Source organism: Ischnura elegans, chromosome 4 (genome assembly GCF_921293095.1).
Source record: "Ischnura elegans chromosome 4, ioIscEleg1.1, whole genome shotgun sequence".
NCBI classification, from domain to species: domain Eukaryota; kingdom Metazoa; phylum Arthropoda; class Insecta; order Odonata; family Coenagrionidae; genus Ischnura; species Ischnura elegans.
Genome location: NC_060249.1, coordinates 113,544,866 through 113,570,728, shown reverse-complemented (window position 1 = coordinate 113,570,728; position 25,863 = coordinate 113,544,866). Strand labels below are relative to the sequence as shown.

The window sequence follows — 25,863 nt, the reverse complement described above, 5'->3', positions numbered from 1 at the left end:
TTTCTTACTTCAGCCTTAAGAGATAATGGCTGAATGAGAAAGAATTTTTTTTCATTTTAACATATCTTTCCTTTCCATCTACCATTTTTTTAACAGCTATTTTGGGTCTGATATGAATCTGACCACCTTATTGAAATGTAGTAACTAGAGATGGGTCGAATAGCAGATTTCTCGAATTCGAATATCGAATTCGAATATTAAATCATTGCTCGAATATTCGAATACCTCGAATACTAAATGATGAATGCTGGTATGTTTGACTCGGTTGCCAATGCAGCAGGCAACACAAGATTTTGGGGAGTAATTTTGATTTCCTTTAAATGATTCGAGCAGGAATTTAGCTGATTAATGAATATTTTAATTTTATGGAAACAATTGGGCATATAATTAATTCAACTAACATCGCTTTACCCTCACTCCTGCTGCCAAGTGCTAGCTGACAATCTGAGGCATTTTGTAAAATACAAGCTCTTCTCCACCAGATTTTCTTCAATTATTTTCAGTCCATCTTCGGGAGTTCTCACGAGATAAGAAGATGAATTGGAATTGCTATCAGGGAGAAACCAAATATTCTGAGAAAATATCCCTTTGTCTGGGACTGTAACTATAAAGATTTATAGCACCACTCATAAATTGTAACTTGATATATGTTTTCGGAAAAAAATACCGTATCAAATTCCGAGAAGCTCTGTTGCTCATGTCGAGTTTCGCCAGAATGCGTCTCCGTCGTATTTTGACATTTATTTCCTTGCGTAAAATGCTTAAATAAACTCAGAAATACGTCATGTTTGGTCTTATTCTTTTTGAAATTACGCACACATTACTAATATTTCAATTCAATAAGGGTGTAACATCAATTGACGAAAGTCATTCTTAGACACCTTTTGTGCTAATAGATGACTCATGCAGCGGTTGACCTCCAAAGAAATGGGGAACTTCGAAGCTGGTAGGAAAAAAAGGTCAGTGGGGGAGAAAAGGGAGGGCCCGAAACACGTTTCTATTGTTCTCGAGTAACTTGGTACTTTTTCGAAGCTAAGGTCTTCGTAATATGATCCCTGCGCGAGCTGTGACCTTTTTTTTATTTCGAAGAAGAGGAAAGCCTCAGAGGGGGGACTAGTGCTGAATGGAGAGGGATACCGGATCTTGGGAAATGCGCTAATGTAAGTATCCCACGGTACTCTCACAGTAGTTGACCTCCAGAAATGGGGAACTTCTAAGCAGGTAGCCAGAAAAAGGTCAGTGGGTGAGAAAAGGGGGGAGGGCGTGAAACAAGTTTTTATTGTTCTCGTAACTCGATATTTTTTTCGAAGCAGGGGTCTTCGTAATGCGATCCCTGCGCGAGCTGGGACCTTTTGTTTGATTTCGGAGAAGAGGAAAGCGTCAGAGTGGGTGAGCCAAGTGCTGAATGGAGGGGGATAGTGGATCGTGGGAAATGCCCTAAGGTTGCTATCCCACGGCACTGAGGTTCTCCTGGTGGGGGGAATCGGGGATTTTCGGATTTTTTCACCCGTCCGTTTTTTGGTTCCCCTCATTGAACTCTTTTCACCGCTAAAATCCACGAATTTGATGTAATTCGTCAACTTGCGTAAAACGGCGCTGCGAGCGCTAAATGACTACAGTTCTCTACATTTTTCCGAGTCAACTACCAACGACGTGCGTGCGACAGTGTATGACGCGAAATTCCAAGTATTCGAGGTATTCGAGGCGGTACTTTTCGCATAACTATTCGAAACCTCGAATATCGAATACTTTCTAATATTCGAGGTATTCGAGTATTCGCGGATACTATTCGCACATCTCTAGTAGTAACCCATGCAAGGATAACAAAAAATTCCACATTGTATTAAATTGGAAATAAAAATATTACATATGCAGACATCTGGACCATCTGTAAGAATTAAAAAAATGACGTTCTTTACAACAGATTAACAGTAAAAGAGTACAATTCAAGAAATCACTGTGAAATACTCAAAATGAGGCCTTGTTACTGAAAACATGACTTACATCCCCAAATTTCCATTTTACTCCAATCCTCTAAACTTCTACAGTCACAATAAATAGAAAATAAATTTAGTAAATCATATTTCCCAATAGGGTGGTTTCCAATTATTTTTTTATTGCCTAAATCGAAAGATTATTACTCCTGGAGTACGTATTTCGCGCTTTTAGATTTTTTAATGACGATATCTATTTTTCGCGATTAAATGAAAAGTGAAAATTTTCAAGCGCGCAAAAACGCGACGCGTAAGTAGGAAAGTCCGTGCGACGCATTTCTGGTTCCCCCTCTCTCCTTGTGAAGTGACCTTGATCGAGGCTCTGAGCACTGATAGGATGCAGGATGCTAGCGGATAGCCGAGTACCTTGCTGAATGGTAGCGCTTGGCTTAAAAAAGGTTTATTAATACCTTATCAAACGAAGAAAACTTTCCGACCTTAGCCAGTTTTAATAGGTGATTATTAAGACATGTTTCCCTGAGCTCTGTGCCTCATGCATGCATTGGTAACCTCAGACGATGTATAACTCCTATCCTCTCGTGTAGAAACTAGGTCCCTGTGACGTCACGCGGAGTGGAATCGCATGGGCGCCAATCTGGCCTTTTCAAATGAGGATAAAATTTGACCCTTGCCATTCGTCTAAACCGGTTATTCAAAAACCAAATAATTTATGTATTATGAATACACTAATGGTGGGTAACGAATCGCAATCAATGCCTATCGTTTTCTTTGATGAAGGAAACTACCCTTTTGAAGCTTTTGCGAAGCATGATGATAAACTAGACAAACAGGAACCATGTGCAACAAAAAAAAACCAGGATTTTTTTTATTCAACGTTTAGTGATCCACTACTGGTCATGTTTTCAAAGGACAGATGATGCTTTATGACACCATTCTCACCAACAAGTGACCAGTATTGGGTCCCAAAATCTTTCACCAAAATATCCTAGTTTATCCTGCAGCAAAAATAGGCCAATATTTAAAAAAAAGGCCAAATTTTAAAGTTCAAAAATTCTTACAGTAGAACCTCGGTTATATGACCCTCACTTATAAAATGACCTCACACACCGATTTTTTTTTCGTCCTGTGAATAACCTCATATGAACCAATGTATTTCCAGCCTCGGTCATGAAACTTTTCACATATACGACAACCTCGGTTACGAATCGTATTTTTCCAGTCCAATGAGATAAAATACCTCACTTATACGACTTGTCAAAGAACTGCTCCACGAGAAGATTGCGGTATTCACGCCGATTTTAGTCACTGGAGCGAAGTAGTAAGTTCTCATTACATAGATATGTGAATAACGAATAATGAGTTTTAATAATGAGCGATGATGTTTATTATACATTAATTTCAACTATAGTAGATGATCATTAATCCGGAATTATTACCTACAGAATATCTATCTCTCGGATATTTTTCTAGCATTTTTCCAAGGTTTTGTTTTCCGTCGCCCCAGCAAAATAACGTCCAAATTAGCCGTTAAAAATCCTCCTGTACCAAAATTTTGGCTTCCAAGGTCATCCAAAAAAGATTATCGTATTTGCAGCATGAACATAAGTCACTTGTGATTCAACACAATGGTAAAAACAGCATGCGTGGTCTCATTCCGTGGGCTAATGCTGCATCTGCGGGACAAATTGAGCCGGGGAAAAATTACTTACACGGCACGCAGATCAAAACTGACTCAACGTATCTCAGTGGGTGTAAATGAAACATAGTTGGACCTTGAATAGCTAGTAGCTTAACTCTGCCTGGTGGCAATTGTTTATTTTTTAACAGAAAAAGAGTTAGTGTGAATACCATCGGAGAATAACTCGCATCGTCAGTCATCACACAATCATTAAAGTCAAATTCAAAATGTGAAAGATAAGGCAGTTCCTTTTGACTCTGAAATGGCTTATATGTAATTATAAAATCGAGTACAAAAAGTGTCCAGTATTGTTATCAGAAATGGAAAGTAGATATTCCGTGAAGACAAATCACACGGCTTGTGAATCGTGAAAGTTCCCAGCATTGAATTTGTGGAAGAATAATGCCGATAGAGAAGAAGTTCTCTAACCACCGGAAAAATCTTAATTGCGGAATATCCCAGGTGCCAGTGGTGTAACTAGGAATTAGCTTTTGGGGGGAGATAGAAGTGCTGGGGATTACTGGAAAATTAAAAAAAAATGACATGCCTGGAAATATATTTAACATCATTTTGGCACTTAAAATTTAACTTTAAGCAGATGCAGCTGCTGTATATCAAAACTAGACAATTTTTTTAAATATTTTTTTTTATTTCTCTGAGGCTTTTGGGGGGATCTATCCCCTCATCCCCCCCATACCTACGCCACTGCTGGGTGCCCTATATTTCGTATTATCTATGATATGGTATTTAGAGGGAGGTAACTGACAGCTGGGGTCCTTTTTGCCTTGAGTTCAGGGAGGGAGGATAGGAAACCTGTGTTGGAATTAGCCAGGTTTTAATGAGAGGCTTAACCAGGGCTAAACGTCCATCTGCTGGATAGTGTATTGCACTGGAAGTTCCCTCCACACTACTCTCAAGCAGGGATACTGCCATCTCTGAAAAGTTTCTGCCACTGCCAGGACTTGAACCCTGACCCTAAGGGCACAGAGTAGGGATATACAGAGAGGACAAAACGGCTGAAGGCGGTAATCAGCTCATTGCGCATTTCACCATGTTCTAAATAAGGAAGCGTGGCTTGAGTTGCTATTTGGTTGCTACCGTTGCTATCATTCGCGCTTGGCGCGGAGTGTTGTCGCACAAATATATTTTTATTTCTTCACTCTTCAATGCTTTCACGTAGTGTGCTAGTGTTTTAGAGAAACGTGGAAAATAAGACGAGAAGAAAAGGTTTTGCTTGGTGTTCAGCCATTAACTGCAAAAACAATGCGGGCATGACGGAAGCAAAGTTGAGTTTCTTCAGTTTCCCTAAAGACCCTGTGAGGTAAGTAATTTCATATTTTTTCTGAGTTACATTGCTGATCGAAGAAACTAAACTTATATTCGAGTATTATTTTGCATGCGAAATGAAATTGTCGAAAAAGTTTAATAAGAACTTGTGGTGTTGGCGCAGGTCCAAGGAATGGGTGATTCGATGCCGTCGGTCGGATTTAGAAAACAAGACTGTCAGTTATTTACATAATAACTGCCGGATTAGTGCGTGAAATTTAGCGTTCCTTGCTCTACCTTTATTAGCAAAGAAATAATTAGGCTACTTTGAATTTTAAACCCTCTTTTTTCGGTGCATGGTAAGTCGTTAGCACTAATTGGCTTGAATTTACCGCATAATTTTACTTATTTTCAATATGGCCGCGTGCGCATTTTTCATTACAGAGAAACCTATGGTATTCCAACCTAATGTCCCCTCTGTATATATCTACTCTGTGCTAAGGGTGTGAAGCCTTTCGTATACATTAGTGAAATTTTGATCTGTAATTATGGGGTTAATTTGAATACCTTTCCTCAGGTATCTCATTTCTTCAATTTCCAATCTTGGGTTTGTTTATAGGTGGTAAAATGAATTTCCTAGAACTGCAGTTAATGAGCCAACATTTTTTTGAAAATTGGCTTCTCTATGAACATTTAGTACCACCATTCCGAAATTTCTCCATGTGTATGATAGCTCGGCGGCTTAGGGCTAGAAATGCTAGCAATTTGACCATGACATTCAACAGTGGGTAATGTTCTTCAGGAATGCAAAGTTATGTTTCTCTTGAGGTAATGCATCATCTGTGATGTAGCTTGACAGTAAATAAGATTATTAGGCGTCAATTTCTTGCCTCCAAATGAGTAATTGCATCCTGGATACAAACTGGCCCCTATTGAAAAGGATTTCATGCTAAACACCGAAAAACCTCATACATGAAACTTCCTCACTTTTTTCGGTTCTCCGCTGAAAGTTTCTCAAGTGAGGTTCCACCGTATTCCATTAAGTGCAAAACTTGATATTGTGTTATTTTTGCAGCTCGATCTGGTAGTTAATTAAACTTTTGGCTGAATCTTTCTAATTTTTGTAAAATCGAATATGGTTAAGTAGTAAACATGTAAAATTTCACTGGCAAAAATAAAAAAGATAAAAAAATATGAGAGCAGCCTTAGCATTGATGTTAAAGCACACACAAGATTTAAAATATGTACCTTATCATGGTAGTGATTATAAAATCACCATTGCATACTAAAAATTACTGACTTTACCTTTAACTGCTAACGTCCCAGATGCTTCTGCAGTGCCAAATTTATTTGTAGCAATACACTTATAAGGACCAGAATCTTGGAAGTCCACATTCCTGAAAGAATTCTCAAAGATCAGTAAATGAAGAAAGAAAATTCAAATACTTATACCTATTCCCACTTTTGCATGATCAACATTAAGAAAAAACATGCAATAAACCTGATGTTCATATTGTAGCTTAAGTGATGAAAGGGTAAAAAAAAACTCCTATGTCTCACTCTAGGAAAAGAAGTTTACAATTTTAAACTGCAATTAAAGATAATCCTTACAGTACCTGATTTCCAGGTCACCATCGTCCATAACTTCATATCGACCTCCAGTTAGCTCCAAGTCATTCTTCACCCATTTTACCACTGGCTTGGGAGCACCAGTTACATGACATGTCAACCGTATTGTCTTCCCATCAACTGTGGCTTCATCGTTTGGCGACTCAATAATTTCAGGTGGAAGAGCTGCAAGAAAATAGAGAGTAGATTTAGAAAACGCTCCAAGATGTAACCTATTCATTGAACTCTGAACATAAACATGAGGCCAGGACAAGTCACACTAGAAGCCCCATATAAAGCATACAAGATAAAGTGACAAGCTCGAATTAGAGAGAGATAGCCAAGGAACCATATAAAACCCTATGTTTTATGTGTAAAATAAATTCGTAAAAGTGATCCACTGCAGTGGGAAGACATGAATTAATTTTGGCTCTTCACTGATTGACTCCCATTTTGTGGGCTGGATGTTTTTGGTCCATTTTTGCACATTTTTTGCCTCCAACTTTACGCAATGTCGAGCTATAGCTATTGGACCAAGTCTAAAATGTGCGTGCAGAGATCCTGTGTCAAATGCAATCTACGTGATTATTTTTGAAAGGATGCATTGTGCCATGCGAGCACAAATTTAATCTTTGCACAATGTGCACCAACAGGTGAGAAGTTTTTCTTTCCATTCAATGCCAGCAAACTACTTTGACTCCAGCCACAAATTACCATTCCAGCTGCTGTGAACATCCGTTGCCCAGGCATCACTCAATCTTCCATCCTAACTGCATTTTATTTCCCCATTCAATGCGAGCGGATCACTTCAATTCCAATCCACACATTCACTTCCTACCACTCTCGACACTTACCATCGCAGGTGCGAGGCAGGGGGCCACAAAGTTTACGTCCAACGCAGACAGACTGACATACAACAAACTTAACATAAATAGAAGTGGAATGTTTTTGATGCCACAGGAGCAATTTCAATAGGTGGGGAAAAAATATCTCCAGCACAAATATGAGCAAGTTTCCAGTATAATGAATTTATAAGAGAGGAGATTCAAAAGCCCATAGATATATCAGAGGAATTGCATGAAAATTATGAACCTGATGGTAGCGTATACATTTAAAAATATTTTGGTCCTAGTAACTTCCACGCTTTGAGGGTATTGATGAATGTGTACCTGTTCATTAGTGTTGGAGGACAAATTAATTGTTACTGTGGTAGATGAAGAAAATTCCTTCAGTAGTTCAGAGGAGGAAACGGTGGTTGAAGCGCGACATGTCACTAAGATAATTACTGATATTTACCAAACTAGTAACACCTCACAGGATTAGGAGAATTTAAGCAGTAGGAGAATTTCTGCTCAAAGCAAGTGCAACCAGGAAACTAATTCATTTTGTGTCAGAGTGGATCTGTGACTGAATATTTATCTTTTATCATTTCATTACTAAGTGTTTGATTTCTCAGAATATTATATTCTGTTTGTTACAGCAGTTCTGTTTTCTTAAATCATCAGATGAAGCTCATTAATCATTTAGCTTTGGGGAAGTAACCTAGTCATTTTTTAAAGCTATTCGGGTTCTATCTTGTTCTAATAACAAATGGCGATGGATGAGTCGACCGTTGAACTGTTAGTATGCAACAATTTAAACCAGAGGAAATCCCAAGAAGACTTCATGCACATAATTCACCGGGAAAGAATAGCATCACAGAGTAAAACTGTTCAACATTAATTTTTTTTACCTTATCAAGTGATAGAATTAGAGAGAAATAGAAACTCACCCTGAACATTTACATAAACATCTCTGTAAACATATCCAAGAGAGTTGGTAGCATTGCAACCATAATTTCCAGTATCTTTCTTCTCCAGACGCTCAATTGTAATGCTGTTAGGAGTTACTTTCCTCCTTGGGTTAGGTGGTGCTTGTTCAATAGGTTTACCATTGTAAATCCATGATATTTGTGGCTTGGGTTCTCCACTGGCCTCACACCTGAAAGTCACTTCTTCCTCTTCAGCAGCAAGAGCTACTTGAGGCACAACAGTGAAGTAAGGAGCAGCTGCAACAAAAAAGACAAATGGAATTTGAACTTGATGAACAGTTGATTAAAAGCCTATCAGTGAACTTTTCAAAGAAGACATGAAGAAAAGAAATTTAAAGGCTTTGACCACACATTTTTAACTATAATATGTAAAATATTCAACTTTCAATTTAGCATAGATAAATCATATACATATTATAGTGGGTCTTTTCGAGATGTGTTTCCGAAAGAAGTTTATTAATACTTGTGCAAGAACACCTAAGAGGGCCTGTTTCACTCCTGCCATCCTCCAAATGAAGGAGAAACTTGTCTTGGCCCATAAGTCATATAGTTTGAATCGTAACAAACTTAATAAAGAACTCCTTACCAAAGCACAGAATGAATATAATATGCTTGTAACCCAAGCCAAAAGAGCAGCAAACCTTGAATACATTTCCAATTCTGGCAATAAACTTAAAGCAGCATGGACGGTCATTAAAAAAGAGGCTGGTATAACAAAAACTTCTCCTCATCTCTCAATCTCTCCAGATGACCTCAACAAATTCTTTATTGAAACAGTTGAGAACATTACTTCAACCACACCCTCTGATAACATTAAAGCTATGTCTCTGTTAAGCAAACACACAATTGATAAAAGGTACTTTAAGTGGAAATGGGTAACACCATATGAGATCTTTAAAGTAATAAAATCTCTTAAAAACTCAAGCAGCAAAGACATTTATGGCCTCTCAAATAACCTCTTAAAGACCTTAAATGAATCTCTCATTGAGCCTCTCAGTATAATAATCAATACTTGTCTTCAATCTGGTGTCTTTCCGCATCATCTTAAATACTCAAAAGTAACTCCTGTATACAAAAAAGGCCCTAAAGAAGATCCTAACTCATATCGCCCTATTTCTGTCATACCAATCATTGGTAAAGTCTTAGAGGTAATTATTAAATCTCAGCTATATGACTATTTAGATAGTAATGGTTTTTTCAGTTCATCTCAGTATGGTTTCCGTAAAGGTAAAACCACCACAAAAGCTCTACAATTTATCACCAATATCATCCACAACTCTTTTGAAGATCAATCATCAGTGGTTTTAACCCTATGTGATCTCACCTAGGCTTATGATTGTGTCTCTCACTCCATATTACTTGAAAAATTAAAATATTACGGTATCTCAGGAGTTGAGTTGTCTCTTTTCCGATCATATCTAGTTAATCGTCAACAATTTGTTGAAATGGAGGGAGTGCAGTCCTCCTCCCTCCCTACCCAATACGGTGTTCCCCAGGGGTCTGTCTTGGGACCCATTTTATTCTTAGTAATGATCAATGACCTACCATGCAGTATACCTTCAAAATCCATTCTTTATGCTGATGATACGACCTTAATATGTAGATGTCTGCAAAACTACTACCTATGCTGCTCAAAGTGCAGACAATCATCTAGTATCCCAGATAACACGGCATTTGTATTAAATCTGTATAACATCAATAATACACAAAAAATACGTGACCAAATACTTTTGTATAAGATGGAATACGATCGTATTACATCGGTATATTTCACGTAGAAGTGGTTCAAAAGTCCCTATGGATGTATGTATACGTGCGTATTACAAATTGGAAATCTGAATACCCATACATGAATTATACATATGTATACGATGGAATACAATCGTATTATGTCTGTATATTTCACGTAAAAGTGGCTCAAAAGTCCCTCAGGATGTATGTATACATGCGTATTACAAATTGGAAATCTGAATATCCTTACATGTAATATACATATGTATCTGCAGGCCCTCATGCACGAATTATACATATTGATTTTCTGACCCACATCCACTTAATATCAATATGGATTAAACGGTTGAATAAATACATATAAGGAAACCAGAACATACAGATAATGAAACATTTATTCAAAGAGAAAAATAAAATAATACACACAAAGAACAAGTGTGGCCATGAATATTGCTAACAAGCATTAAGGGCCAGCAAACAGTAGGTGAAACTTAGTTTAAAAAAATGGCACAAAGAAAAATCAAGTACAAACAATGGTTTGAGTTGGAAAGTAGAAAAAATATTAGCACGGAAAAAGCGTTGTAACCCATTGCACAAGTAGAAACCTGAATGCAGGAAACCAACTCTGCATCATTAGCCACTTCCTGAAAGGAGAAAAGAAGAAGTCAAGTTTAAAAGTCATGAAAAATATATCTTTTTGTAAGATCTGAATAGGAGCTCAAGGCCTTTCAATTTTTTTTTTCAATTCATATAGGCAGTCAGTATTCTGTGAAGTCTGTAATTTTAGTACTAATTCTGTATTCTGAATGCAAATGAAAGTTTGGCTTCTCTGCTAGATTCCAGACATAAGTTTTACATTTTTTCATTTACAAATTATGCCGAGGTCCCAGCTAGCGCAGATTTGACCTTGTCCTTTGAGAAATCATATATTTTGGGGATATGCTTTCATTTTACAAAATTAATAGCCTTTCTCTTAAGAAGAATGAGAAATATGAGAAAAGATCATATGACTACTTTTAAATATAAATTAACTAGGAAAACGTGAATCCATTGGTATGCTTATTTAGTACATGATACTAATATATTAGTACCATGATTTAGTAGCGGATGATTCACACAGAAAAAGTAAAAACTTGTGATATCAAATTTTCAAACAAATAAATTTCATACAACCGATAATTTCAGGCTTAACTTTAAGAAACCTCTCCATTATGGATAAAAAAACTTTTTCCCTCAAACCTTACCTCGGTATTAACAATTCCACATGGTCTCCTGGCTTTGCTTCGTCGTTTTTTCCGTAATCCATTCTCCTCTTGTCCAGGCCAAGCTATTTACATCGTCGCCGCCTCCTGGGTATGCGCGAAAGAGCATGAAAATAAAATTATAATTAATCAATTTGGTCCATACGCACCTCTTTCTTACATATAATGACAAACTTTCGCATGAAAATTACGTATTTATCTTGTGTTAATAATAACGACGAAATGCACCTTGATTGACTGCATTTCAAGATGAAAGAAATATTACACTTGGCTTTAAGGGAACCGATATTACACGACCAATACTTCTTGTTCGTTAAATAATTAGAAGTAGTGGGCAAAACGGCTCGGAACCTCGAGGAATCTATTAGTGACAAGGCTACGCTGATAAGTCTGCGGTCAAAGATGTTATGACTAAAGCATAGGATAACTAGGAATGCAAGAACTACAATACAGTAGGTTGTGGTAATAAACAGCGATAAAACAACTTACACGTGAACGAAAACATCCCTTTAAACAATTTTTCTGCTCTTAATTAAGAGAAGAAAAAATGTAACTTCAGCCGCGAAGCACGGAATTACTATAAGACGCATAATCTATTAATTTATACGTACAAGATTGACATTACACTATGTTTTACCCGTTTTACAATATAACTTCAATGGAGACCAGTCTCCTCGATACGTAACTCAACAAAAAAGGAAAACAATAGCCAAACATAAACAAAATTGGCGCAATGTGGTCAACACATTGCGCCAATATAGTTGTATCCAAATATACTCAAATAACATAATTAATGTAGTCTATGTAGGCGTACAATATAATAAAAGATAAATCATACCTTACCTTAGTTATCCAGTGACAGGAAAATGTTGGAGCTGGCTTGCAGGAATCGCAATAACCTGCGGGATTGAAGCATTGAAGCACATTTCCAGCAAAACATAGCTTCGGGTTGAGCACACCATCCACAAGCACCGGTTATCGAGGATTAAAACACTATGTCAATTCTTCCAATACGTATAATAATGCAAACAAATATAAAATTAACTATACATCAATAGCCGGAGTTCCTCCTACAGCACGATCACGACGTTCTCGTAGTCTCGAACGAAATGCCGAGCTTAACTGTTAACGAGATTATAACGAAAGGGATCACTCCCACTCACTTCCCTAGCTTATTGCGACAGTGGAGGCGCAGAATTGAGAATTTATTTTTTTGTTTAAACAGTTAATTTAAAATATTGTTTAAAAAATTAAACTTCGCTTTTATACTTTTGCGCTGTGCAAGAACTATTTTTTGTATTTTTCATGTATTGTGAACCATTTTCCATGTGTATATTTCGCGGATGGAAACTGAATTTTACATATGTAATACGTCTGTATTTCGCGTGCATTTACAAATTAACATAAATATGGTCGCCATATTACCCTTGCTCACATCGATCAGTATATGATTTATTTTTAAGCTTTCTGGGTATAAAATCAAATGGATGAATGATCATTGAAATGAGAAAATCTTGCGTTTGCAGTGAACATATTATTTCTGGAAAAAATGTTTATGAACATTTCACAAGACGCCACGAAAATCCACCTCTCAAAAATTACAGGAAATATACATAATGTATATTTTGTGTATTTTTGACCACATTTACATATGTATTTCCTCTGTATTCATACATATGTAAAAGTAGCAAGTGTTACACGATATTTACATTTGTATTTTTGACCACATTTACATAAGTATTCAATTTTCAAAAATACAAATGTATTTATCGTGTAACACGTACCACTTTTACATATGTATGAATACAAAGAATATACATTCAATAATACATATGTATTACACATGTGATACATAACAAAAATACATATGTATGTGACCCATGAAAATACAATATAAATACATAATGTATATCCAAATGTGTGCTGTTGGGGATTGGCCAATGATTGGTTTAGATTCAATGGCTTCATACTTAACATAGAAAAAACTCAAAAGCTTATCTGTAACCTGAAGCCTGCCAACAAAGTCAAGCCAACAAAGTTACTTGGGTTTTATCTGGACTCTAAACTCAGTTGGAGCTATCACATCACTGAGGTTAATAAAAAGCTTTCCAAAGCTCTCTTTATTTTAAGAAAGCTAAGTCCGATAGTCCCTTCTGATTATATGCAATCTATATATTATGCTTTTTTTAACAGCCACATAGATTACGGCCTAGAAATATGGGGTAGTGCCCCTAATATAAAATCAGTGTTTCTTTTGCAAAAAAAGGCAGTTAGAATACTAACTAATTCTCCATCTCGTGAACACTGTCGCCCACTATTTATTAGATTGAACATTTTAACTATTTACAGTATGTACGTGTACAGAGTTTTACTATATATGAAAGAAAACCTTGATCTTTTCCCTATAAGAAGTACAACTCATAACCATAGCCTAAGAAATAAGAATTCCTTATCACTAAATCAGTGCAGATTAACCAAAACCCAATTCTCCATACATAATTTAGGTATCAAGCTATTTAACCATCTCCCTATCTCAGCCAGACTGGCTAGCTTGACCAAATTCAAGAGTGTGATTCACTCATGGCTAGCCTCACAGCCATTGTATTCTATCAGTGAATATTTTACTCTTAACACATGTGATATTGTATTCTAATATATTTATATACTTTCTATTATATTTCATTTATTTTTATTAATTGTACACTGCCTATGAACTGCGACTATCTTTTCTTGTACATTCTATATGTATGTGCAATTAAATTTCATCTGTGACGAGGTCTGTGTATCTAATGAATACTATCGACCAATAAAGATTATTATTATTATTAACTAAATCACATATTATTATCTGAATAATGATGATACACACCAAGGACTGTAAGACTAACTGCATGGGATTTTGCTTCACCAACACCATTCGATGCTTCACAGCCATAAGTACCCGCATCTTCAAAGTTGACATGCTTGATAATGAGTGTTTTGCCATAATTTCCCTAAAGGAAAAAATATTTTAAAAACTTATTATTCATGATATATAATAATTCAGAAACATATTAGGCACTTCCAGAGGTAAAATAGTGCATGAATATGTACTTGCATGATATTTAATGGTACTGTAATTACCTGTGTTGTTCTTTCAGGGGGCAAGGCACCACCTTGTTTACTCCACCTTATCTGTGGTAAAGGTGTGCCACCATAAATACAATAGATTTCAACTTTCTTCCCTCGCAATGCAATTTCATTTTTTCTTGAGAGATACTGCGCAACTGGCTGATGCCGATTTTGTGAAGCAGACACACCAGTCGAAAGTACTTGCAGATTCACACGGTTACCCAATTTATACTCATTCCTGTAATGTAAAAAGTATAGAGAAACAACCCAATTCAGAAATGAGAATGAAGAGCTGAGTTCACTAATTTAATGCTCATTAATGTAAAAATCATTCCATATAAAATGCACACAAACATGATCATGAAAGAGAGTACACATTCATTAAGATACTTCCACAGGCCCTTGGGTATTGCAACCAGGGCTTCAGATAGACTATTTACTTTTCCACCCCAGCAAAAGAATTGGTAACAAAAATCACACATTTCAATCACTGACATATGTTACCATATGAGTATTGAAAATAAACTAATAAATCCCTCCCAAATCTCATGCTACACATTTCCTGATGTTATTAAGGTTAAGATTCAGTAATAATTGATAAAATATTAATTCAATCCATATTTTATCCAATATCCTTTCTGATAGCCTGAAGATATAATGGAAAGGGTTGATACATTGCATGGCTAATACAAAATTTTAGAGTTCATGGTTCCTAACTCAAGACAAAGTCATGAGAAATGCTGTGGAAAATTTTAAAATATTTTGCAATGTTAGATTTGGTGATGTGATAAATTTTAACTCAATTCAAACTTCTGCGAAAGAATTTCAACTTACCTGAAAACAGAAGTTGCTGAACAAGCATAGGTGAAATCATCACTGGCATCAGCTTGAGTGACATTTGAGAAGCAGAGATTTCCCTCAGGATCTAAGGTCATTCGAGAGTTATTGATACTTTTTATTCCACCATCAGAGTTCTACAAAACAAAAATTTTAAAATCATTTACATGAATAAACATTTATCATAGATGCACCTTCCAAAGTTGGCACTCGGCCATTAAACAGTAAGTGAATCAGTGAAGCCATTTGATGCCAGTTGGATGGTATCATGTGAAAAAATAATGCCAGCTTAGGCTAGGATAAGATATTATCAACATTACATAGTTTTAACAAAGCATTTATAATTTTAAATCAGGTGATAATGTCAACATTACATAGTCTCCCTGATTTGGAGGACTTACGGGGATATTATCATCATATTGCCCAATGACTGCATAGCTTTATTTTCCTTTTTTTACCAATGACATTATCTATAAAAGCAAAACTTTTAAAATAATAAATTAATATTTTATCTCTGCATTTTCTTAAGGTTCTCACTGCATCTGTTGGCTTTTGTCAACAATGACAAAGAATCAAAGGAAGAGCCAAGACCATCTGAGCAGCACAGTAAAATCTTCGAATGTACGATGCATGAATAGTATTTCGAGCTGTTCAATTGAGATGGAACATCCTTAAACAATTTCAACAGGAACAACCTAATAGCTAGGTGGTGTTGACCAGTGACATGAGGCAGCCCGGACCCCCAAAAATATAAAAAACAATTCTTTTCTTCATAATTGCAAACAAAATACTGAAAAATCATGAATTTATAAAAGATTTCGTTGAAAATGAAGTTTTTTTAGATCATAAAATGTATAAACATTAGTTTAAAACCCTCTACTTAGTACCCTATTTTTCAAAAATTTCCCCCCCTAGTTTCGGACCCCCCCTCCCTCTACCCAAACAAAATTTTTGGCTATCCCACTAGTTGACACACAAGAATAAGACAGCGAATATATAAAGGAATATAAGTAGGAGGATAAGTAGTTCACACCAAAGGCCCAACATTAAATTCAGTTTCTTGCACCAGTTCATAATTTATTAGCCAATGCCATTGAGTAAAACATGAATAATCAGCAATGCTCCAGTTTCGTCAAGTAAATAAATTATCCTCACCTGAATAAGCCAATAAACATTGGGCTTAGGCCACCCATCAGGGGGATTACATGTCAACTTAAAAGGTTTGCCTTCTTCAGCAGTAAGTGTGATTGGTTGCTCTTCTTTGAAAGAATTTAGTTCTGCCTTCCTGACAAACACAGAATTTGAAGTGGCAATTCCCCATTCATTCTCTGCAAAACACTGGTACTGACCTGAAGGCAAACAAAGTCAATCATGTAGCATAAACAAATCGCATACAAAAATTCTAGAAAACCAATATCGATTTTCAACCTAAAAAATGTTACCAATGTCTTCATCCCTGGGAGAAGTAATGACCAAGGTTCCTCTTCCAGGCTGTTGAGAAATTCTCTCATCATACGTTTGCCAGTTAAAATTCTTCCCATTTTTAATCCACCGATACCTAGGAAAGGAAAAGAAATTAAACCATATTAAGAAATTAAGCATAAACTGAACCAAATTTGGTACATCATCTTCACTTGATTAGAAAACAAAACACCAAAGTAATTTCGTAGTGCATGTAACTGCTTGTGAGATAATGCAATGTTATACAACTGGCACTTAACAAAATACAGTGGAACCTCAATTTTACATTCCCCCATTATACATTTTCCCCGATTTTGCAGTTTTTATCAGGTCCCAAACAATGCCGCCTTTAGAAAATGATACTCAATTTTACAATATCCTCAATTTTGCACTTTTTGTAAGTGGTCCATTCAAAAGTGTAAAATAGAGGTTTCACTGTAGTCGGCACGTAAGACATCGTATCTATAGGTGCAAGGAAAATTGAAAGGCAAGAATGATATGGCTGATTTTAAAGTTCTTACACCACAAGAGATAATTCCTCATTATTTTATGAAATTTAAACATTATTGTACGGTTGGTAAAAATTTCAACTTGTAAAATCAACTTTTAATGATGTAGCAACCACTTGGATTTTCTTAACATACTCTTCAGCCCTTGCAATGCCGTGTTTTCTGTAGCACAATACCGGTGCTACATATACAGGCAAAAATTCAAGATAGTGACTATGCAGCCCTAAGTGGCTATTTGACCCTTCCTATTTCCCTAGTTGACCTGAGTGGCAAGTTATTGCAATGGACTCTTGATCTTTCTGAACAGGACAATGAGGTAATGCATAAGCCAGGGGGCATTGCACATCAATGATATGATTGACTTAGCCAAAAGGTGAGACAAAATGAATGCAAACAGAGTGTAGACATAGTGTGTGTACAAGAGAATGACGTGTGGAATAAGCAGGCAACGCAAGATTTGAGGTTGTGGACGGGATCCCTTTTAGAATTGGCCCACAAGTAAGAGTGAAGGTTGTCCCTGACAGTGTGAGGTATGAGAGTTTTAGAAGGTGCCATGACTACACCCTCATGGGACACCTAGTGCTAGGCTCAACAAAAGCCCGCGTGGCAGTGCGACATTGATGGCGGCAGGTGGTGGGCTTATGTGATAAACAGCAAGTAGTGTAACAGGAGAAGTCTGTGCGGGAAGAGCAAGAGCCCCATTGCAAGCCCTACTGGCCACCAACAGACCCTTCGATTTTATAGCCCTACACAGTGGAACCCCGATCTATCATTCCTGCATTGATCGCTTTCCCACATTCATCGTTCTCCATTCCTGGTCCCAAATAAAGTTCCATAAAGACAAGGAAATTTTTTCCTTTTCTTTTGGATGGGGTATGGGTGACGAGAGGTGGGGATATTGAAGGCTGTGGGAGAGAAGGGTCGTTTTCTAGGGTCTTGGTAGAGGAGCAGGGTGGGGGGGGGGAGGAAAGAAAGGTTCCAGGGTGGATGAGGGTAACACGCATGCCTTCACTGTCTTCTTTCTTGTGGTCGTCCGGATGGAATCCTCGTCCAGATGATCATCTTCTCCTGGGCAGCTGACCCCGTGCCCTTCTTAATTAGAATCTTGAGGACAAAAAATTTCATGGTGCAGTCATATGGTCATGCTTCACCCTCTGCAGTTGGCTCTGTGTACACCATACACAATATCATCAGTTCCGAACTTCACCTCGTACGAGTGGTTACATACTTTCCAGGGTGGGTTGACTTCAAACCACTGAGTGTTTTGCATGTCGGTCAGGTTTCATTTTTATTAGTTAAAAAAATTTGTCTTTGGACCATGGCCTTGCATGGTCTTTGGACCTCAGAAGAAACTATTGAGAACTTATGGATGGAAAGAATATAATTAAAGTTGAAAAAAAGAATCCGGGCTAGAAGTGCGTGAATATTGGAAAACCCCTCAAGTTGTCAGCTAGCACATAATGGTAGGGGTGGGGGTAGAGCGAACCATAGAGCTCTAAGGAGCGAGCTACCTGATTAGTGGGATGAAGCCGAGGATCAGGTGGGTGTGCTGCTATCGATTAACGCAGCACTGTTCACAATTGACACAATTGCCTCAATCATATTACAGTAGATTCTGGTTAATGTGTCCACCGGTAATTCGGGGCAGCCACTTAATTGGGGCAGATCTTGAAGAACAGAACGCAATCGTAGAATATCCTTGAGTTTTCTCCTCTTCACTGGGACAGCATGCCACTGTATTGGGCCATGAGTTGGCAATATTGACAATACCCGTGAGGAAATTAAAAATTTTTCATACTGTTTTTTTTAAACATTCTACTCTTTTAATTTAGTCCTATTTTTCACAAAGGTACCTATTTCTGCCTTATTCTTACAGCTCTTGTAGTTATACTGCCCGTTAGAGGATTCAGATTCAGTTTCCCAACCATGAGACCTCATTCAACGTAGTTGTTTTTAAGAGTAGAGGACTCCTCTGGCAGCAGTTGGGCTACAGATGATAGAATGAACCCAGGATAATTATAAAGATAAGAAGTGGCGACACCCGTGCTAAGGGATGACGATACAAGCGGGTACGAGCAAAATTTTAGAGATTACTCGCCGATGTTGAGCAGAGGAGACTGGTTGAGATAAACAATGTTGCTTACCAAGAGCTTTGTGTTTGCGACAACTTGCACAAAACTCAACTGACTCATGAGGTCTATCCTCTCTCCAACTTTCCACTACCTATGCAACTGAGCTATCACCAGTGGAAGATTACAATGTTTCTTCGTTCCTTTTTCTTTTTTCCATCCCCATCTCAGCAGTTGACGCATGCTCAAACTCATTTTTCTCTGCACACGCAACAAGTCAACTAAGAGCAAACAGTCTAAAACCAGTGTCTGTGGTGCACATGTTTGGTGTGATTTATCTTCTGTTCTATGATTTAATTGAACCCTGAATAAATGATACTGTCTTAGTGCCAAGAGTTCAATAATACTCCTTTTCTTGAGTAATATGCCACATAAGGACCTTTTACTTGCTGAAAAAATTGCTATACCGGAAAAATATTAAAGATTATCCCCAATCCAGTCATCACTGTTTCGCTGAGATAATTGGAGTGCCGAAATTGACAATAGCTCGCTTATTGCAGCAACAGGATAAGCTGAGAGAAGAGTGGAGCCACAATGGAAAGAAAGCACCACCCCTAAAACGCAAACGTCAAGGTAAGGAGCCAGATGTTGAGGATTCCTTAAACCAATGGTTTTCGATGGTGAGCGAATGAGGGGTTTGTATTAGCGGTCCACTGTTAAAAAAGAATTTGGAGGAATTAGCTTTGAAACTTGGTCATGACCATTTTAAGGCAACAGACGGTTGGCTGTCTAGATGGCAGACCAGAAACAAAATAAAATTTAAGATTTAAAAAATTATTGAAAAATGTTAATAAATAAGCTATTATCGTGGATTTATTAAGTAAATGAATGGTTGAATAAATTTAATTTGAATTATAAACATTCTTTAGACTTCCTTCTATCATTTAAACGTTTATTTATGCCACATAGGGGATAGATTGCCTAATTGGGGCAGCGGCTTAATTAGGGTAAGGAGCGCCTGCCTTATTTGTCCCAATTAACCAGAATATATTGTACTAATATACTTACTAAAAAGAAAAATTTCTGATAATAGACTACTTTTGTCCTTTGCGATCCATCTCACAACTAATCACAGCACCAGCACAAGCGGTTGTTTCAGGCATAACATGCACATTGCCCTCGTAAATACATCTACTTGAAATGGTGTTTGATGGAAAATAATTTTTACATCAGAAAAGAATCCATAATAGCAGTGCAAATGCTGACACGGAGTGCAAATATTTTTTAGCGAGGTGGCGTGTTCCTTTAGGATATTAGAAAAAGATAATATTCAAATCAACAATATACCCTGAGTGTTTCCATGAAGTACTAATATTCCTGTAAACAGCAAAAATCTTCTTTGAATGAATATCATGATTACTAGAAAAAATTCACGTGTTTCCTGGGACATAGGCAATCTAGTCAAACATTCCTACATTGACCATTTTTACCATCCATCCCCTTGAAAAACGATAGATTAAGGTTCCACTGTACATAATTGACCCATTGCCTCGGACCAAGAAGGGAAAGTAGTTCACTCTCAATTTTTCTAGGAATCTCTATATGTTTGCCAAATCAAACTGTATCTGGGCGGTTTCTGTTGCTCTGCTGAAGGAGTGGTTCCTGACCACGTTCTAACCAATCAAAGGAGCAACTTCATGTCAGACTTATTTAGAGGGGTATTTATGCAGCAAGAAGACACCAAATTGCATACCTCCCCTGTCACTGTTGAAAGTGAAGAGGAAGCATAGGTGTTGAGACCAGGAGATGTCAGTGTTTCCCCCGAGTGCTCCTCCTGCAGCAGTACCCCTACCACCTTCGCTCAAGGGCACATTCGTCTCATCCCTCACTGCTCTTCCCACCTGGATCACCCCCCTCACCTCGCTACACTTTCCCGAGAGAAAAATGCCACCACAATGGGAGGCAGAGGAGATGCATTAGCATTTAATTTTTGGGTGATGTGAGTTTTGAGCATATTGGCGGAAACAGTGGGTTGACAAGATGTGGTGTCAATGGGCAGTGGAGTGGTATTTGATAGGATAGAGGATGTGGTGTTTAGTGATAAAACATGGGCGTTAGTTATCAGTTTTGAGGAAAACTATTGTTCTCAGTCAGTGTTACTGTGATTCCTATTAATTTCCCTAAATCCTTCCTTCCCATATAATTTCTTGAAGTATCCAAAGTCAAACTTGAATTTTAATTCATTTGCTTCTTCAATTTTCCAGGTTAAGTCATATTCCATATTGCAATTCCTTTATCTTTCATTACATAGCGATTTGCCAAAGTCATATTCTATTATCAGTCCATCATTGTAGGCTATCATTGGTTTCATTGCTTTTAGTTTCTTTAAGCATGTGGGGACGTTAACCCTATGCAGAACCTGCAGGACCTCTATGGAAGCTCGCCTTAATTGTCTGGCCAGTCAGTTGAACTTTACAGAGCTTGAATGTCCTTGCTTTATGTACACTAATGATAGACATCTACATTTGGTTCATGGGAAATCATTAGGTTTGCTGTATACCAGATATAGGCATCTACATTTGGATTGAATTAGGTATAATGCTAACTTTGTACTCTCAGTAGGGATGTAAATCTTATGTAGCTTTTTATTGAAGTTTGCGCAAGTGTTTTAAGCATGATAATATGATATTTATAATAAATATTTCCATTAGAAAATTTATTATAACATTTTGTAATTGATAGTTAAAAGAAATTTTCTTATAAGGAAAATGCCCAATTTCTGATAAGAAATTTTCTTATAGAAAAAATTTGTAAGAAATTTTCTTATAAGAAATATGTCCAATTTCTGATAAGAAATTTTCTTATAAGAATTTTCCAATAGGGGTTGGAGCCCCTCTCACAATGCTGTTAACAATTCACTTATTACCGAATTTTTTAATTTATGTCCTTTCTCAATAATAACACTTCTAAGTCATTGCTTTAAGGATTACTTATCAGATAATAGAGGGTGCTATCGTGCTTAATTTTTATTAACTTTTGTTTGAACTCAGTAAATACCAGCACAGTGCAATTTCACTAGATGCACTATCATTTCATGAAGGCATATCACAATGAGCTGCACGATCCAAGGTTGCATTTTCCTCAAATTTAAAATCCACCTTCTACTATCAAGTGGCTTAGATTTTCATTGGCATAGTTTTTTTCCTTTCTAAATTGTAAATTGTGACTATTCTTTTAGTAACCATGTTTTGAAGTTTTCAGTTTCATAATTTTCATATGACATAAATATCATGAAAGAGTACAAACAAACTTCACACGTGGCAAGTGAGCGTTTGTACAAACAAACAATAAAAAATTTTACATTCATCTGACAGAATTAATCTATTTCCAGTTCTGTCATTCACACTTCTGCAATAGTATCAGAATTAATGGCCCTTTCAAACAACAATTTCACAAAATCAAATAATTGTGCAAATAAATTTACCTTGCAAGATGACGTACCAATTAAAATAGTACCCAGCCTAACGGCCACATGTAAAAAGCTATACCATGTAAATTAATGGATTACATTAACACTTCTGTAATAGGATCATTTTCTATTTTTTTGCCATTTCCTAAATCAAAAGATTATAACTCCTTGACATACGTATTTCACGCTTTCAGATTTTTTAATTACGGTATATATTTTTCGCAATTCAATGAAATGTGAAAATTTTCTATCGCGCAAAAATGTGACGGCTAAGTATGAATGCTGGGAAAAGCCTATGTGACGTCATTCTGGGTTCCGTCTGCCACCTTGGAGCGGGGCTATGAGCGCCGCTACGGTGCAGGCTGCTATCAGGTGGCTGAGTACTCTGCTAGCAGGTACCGCTTGGCTTAAAAAAAGGATTATCAATACCCTATCAAACAAGGGAATCTTTCCAACCATATAATTTTAATAAGCAATTATTAAAAGATGTTTCCCTGAGCTCTGTGCCTCATGCACGCATTGGTAATCCCAGACGATATAAAACTCCTGACTACTCGTATACCATCAAGGTCTCTGGGACGTCACGCAGAGTGGTAACACTGGCTGCCAATTTGGCCTTTTTCAAATGAGGTTAAAACTGACTATCTAAACTGGGATTTCTACAACCAAATAATTTGTATATTATGAATACATTAATGGTAGGTGATGAATTGCAATCGATGCCTTTCATTTTCTTTGATGGAGGAAACTACCCATTTGTCTGGAAGAAAATAGGAACACCTATAATGCTATTGGTAATGTCAACTCAATTCTGGATTCCTTAATTTGAACAAACCTCATGCTCTATGAAATGGCTGTTACGAAGTCATAAATTAAAACCTTACAAATCATCTCCTCCCAATGCATCATTATACAAGTCGACTGATTATATGATCACCATAGCACAAACCGACCAACTAATTATTCTAAAATTTAATCAACGCCTATACCTAATAACTTTTATGCATGTAATACCGTGCATTTTCAGAGAACATGAACAAATAACAATACTTAAGGCTCAAGATATGCTACACTATAACTGGCAGTTGAATGGTTTTGACTCGAGAGATAACTCACTTAGGTTAAAATTATGTAAAAAATGAACAAATGATAAAACAGATGAGTTCTATTATTTCACCCAATCAGTATCTTTTTTACATATTACAGTATTAATTCTTCAATTCACAATTGATAAATCAAATTGTGGAATTAGACTAAAAGATCTTGTCTTGAGGATGCATATCACTTTATTCTTCCAAAAAGCAATCCAAGTAACCTAATAGCAATGCATGTATCTCCGAAAACACCACCGAGTTATTTAAATATATACGGTACATGATGTTAGGAAAGCACAGAAAACTAAAGATTTACGCTGAAATGACAAAAAATGGCTACATTGAAATGATAAATATCACAATAAACTAACGCAGTCTATTAGGTGACCGGTACGATAACATTCGAAGACGAGACGCTGGGTGCGACTATATTTTCGCGAAGCCTGGGCATGAAATTACAATATGAAACTGAATACTAAACACCCTTCGGCTTTACTGCTCGCGGGTGGCACTAAAACCGGCCCACACCTTTTATTGGTTTATGGTTACGACGAGTGTGCCAGGCATCATTATAATATTAGCGGAGATGGGTGTAACTCAAGGTGACATCATCATTAGCACTTCCGGACGCTGATCTCATAGAATGATATGTACTTACTTAGGGGCTGGTTCACCTTCTGCTTCGCATTCAATTATGAATGGCTTATCATTTTCGTTTTGCTGTACTGCCACTTGAAACAGTAACTCGTCAGACGGAGGTTGCTTAACTATACGGGGCGGGGACTGACCTGAAGTTTAATAAGCTCTTATAAAAATTTTTTTTTTTTTTAACCAGCCTTTATATTTAGATTACAGGGGATGAGCAACGTTTATATATGACACAAAGCAAAAAAACTCAGTGACCCCGAAAAACCAAAAGTGACGTATTAAAAAAGTCACTATATTTATTAAATTTTCAGTGAATGCCCTAGTAGAAAAAATTGTGTTCTTTTGGTGTTCTTTATATGTTCATTCAGTGTTCAAGTGTTCTTTTGATGTTCTTTTGGTGTTCTTTTATGTTCACCAATTTCTTGGTGTGTTCTTTTGATGTTCAATTTATGTTCTTTTTATGTTCATCTCAGTGAACACAAAATGAACATTTTTCTTTATGTTCATTTTGTGTTCACTGAGTTCCCTTTGAGTTCATTTTATGTTCACCATGGTGAACACAATATGAACATTTTTTTATGCGTTCATTTTATGTTCATTTTATGTTCACCATGGTGAACACAAATTGAACATTTTTTTATATGTTCATTTTATGTTCACTATGTTGAACACAAAATGAACATTTTTCTTTATGTTCATTTTGTGTTCCCTTTGAGTTCATTTTATGTTCACCATGGTGAACACAATATGAACATTTTTTATGCGTTCATTTTATGTTCACTTTGTGTTCATTTTATGTTCACTATGGTGAACACAAAATGAACATTTTTCTTTGTTGCTCTTTAAAATAAACCAGTATAAAAATTCTCAGTCCTTGGAGGTGATTGTGGATAACTGCAGTTCATGTGTCATGACAAGTAGCTTTACATAAAACAAGTATTACAGATGATTTTGGAGACTTTGTCTACCAAAAATGAGTTTGAATTTCGCCATCTTGAAATCCACAAAACTGTATTTTTTAGCAGTTTTCCATAATATTTCTAGAAATTTAAAATCATGAATTTCCGGGAAAATTATCCCTAAATGAAGGCATATCATCAAAAAATGGACATTGAACGATCCGAGAATGCAATCAAGGAACACCTGAAAACACTCTCAATGTGTACTTTATTGCATACTAAACAGGGATAAGGCCTGAGCATTTGGCAAATGTGAATAAGTTCGTTTATAATAAAAAAAGCTGGAAATAAAATGATTTGAAACTTATCCAAACACTGACATCTGATTCACAAAGATGTGAAAGTGTTCATGGTAATGATGGGACTTCCGTGAAAGCTTTTTCTTTGTTGTTCAAC

General features: G+C 36.7%; 2 protein-coding genes across 3 annotated transcripts in view; one reads left to right on the top strand and one right to left on the bottom strand.

The window, feature by feature from the left end:
- The window catches only part of LOC124157906, a 137,116-nt gene that overhangs the window by 105,589 nt on the left and 5,664 nt on the right, over positions 1–25,863 (top strand). The window lies entirely within an intron of this gene.
- The window catches only part of LOC124157902 (neuroglian), a 254,597-nt gene that overhangs the window by 227,702 nt on the left and 1,032 nt on the right, over positions 1–25,863 (bottom strand). For both annotated transcript variants that reach the window (XM_046532974.1, XM_046532975.1), the window contains exons 3-11: positions 24,519–24,648; positions 16,701–16,816; positions 16,414–16,607; positions 15,256–15,395; positions 14,434–14,659; positions 14,180–14,303; positions 8,279–8,554; positions 6,516–6,693; positions 6,205–6,296 (exon numbers count right to left, since the gene is read on the bottom strand). In XM_046532974.1, coding sequence (XP_046388930.1) covers positions 6,205–6,296; positions 6,516–6,693; positions 8,279–8,554; positions 14,180–14,303; positions 14,434–14,659; positions 15,256–15,395; positions 16,414–16,607; positions 16,701–16,816; positions 24,519–24,648 — 1,476 coding nt within the window. The remainder of the gene's footprint in view (positions 1–6,204; positions 6,297–6,515; positions 6,694–8,278; positions 8,555–14,179; positions 14,304–14,433; positions 14,660–15,255; positions 15,396–16,413; positions 16,608–16,700; positions 16,817–24,518; positions 24,649–25,863) is intronic.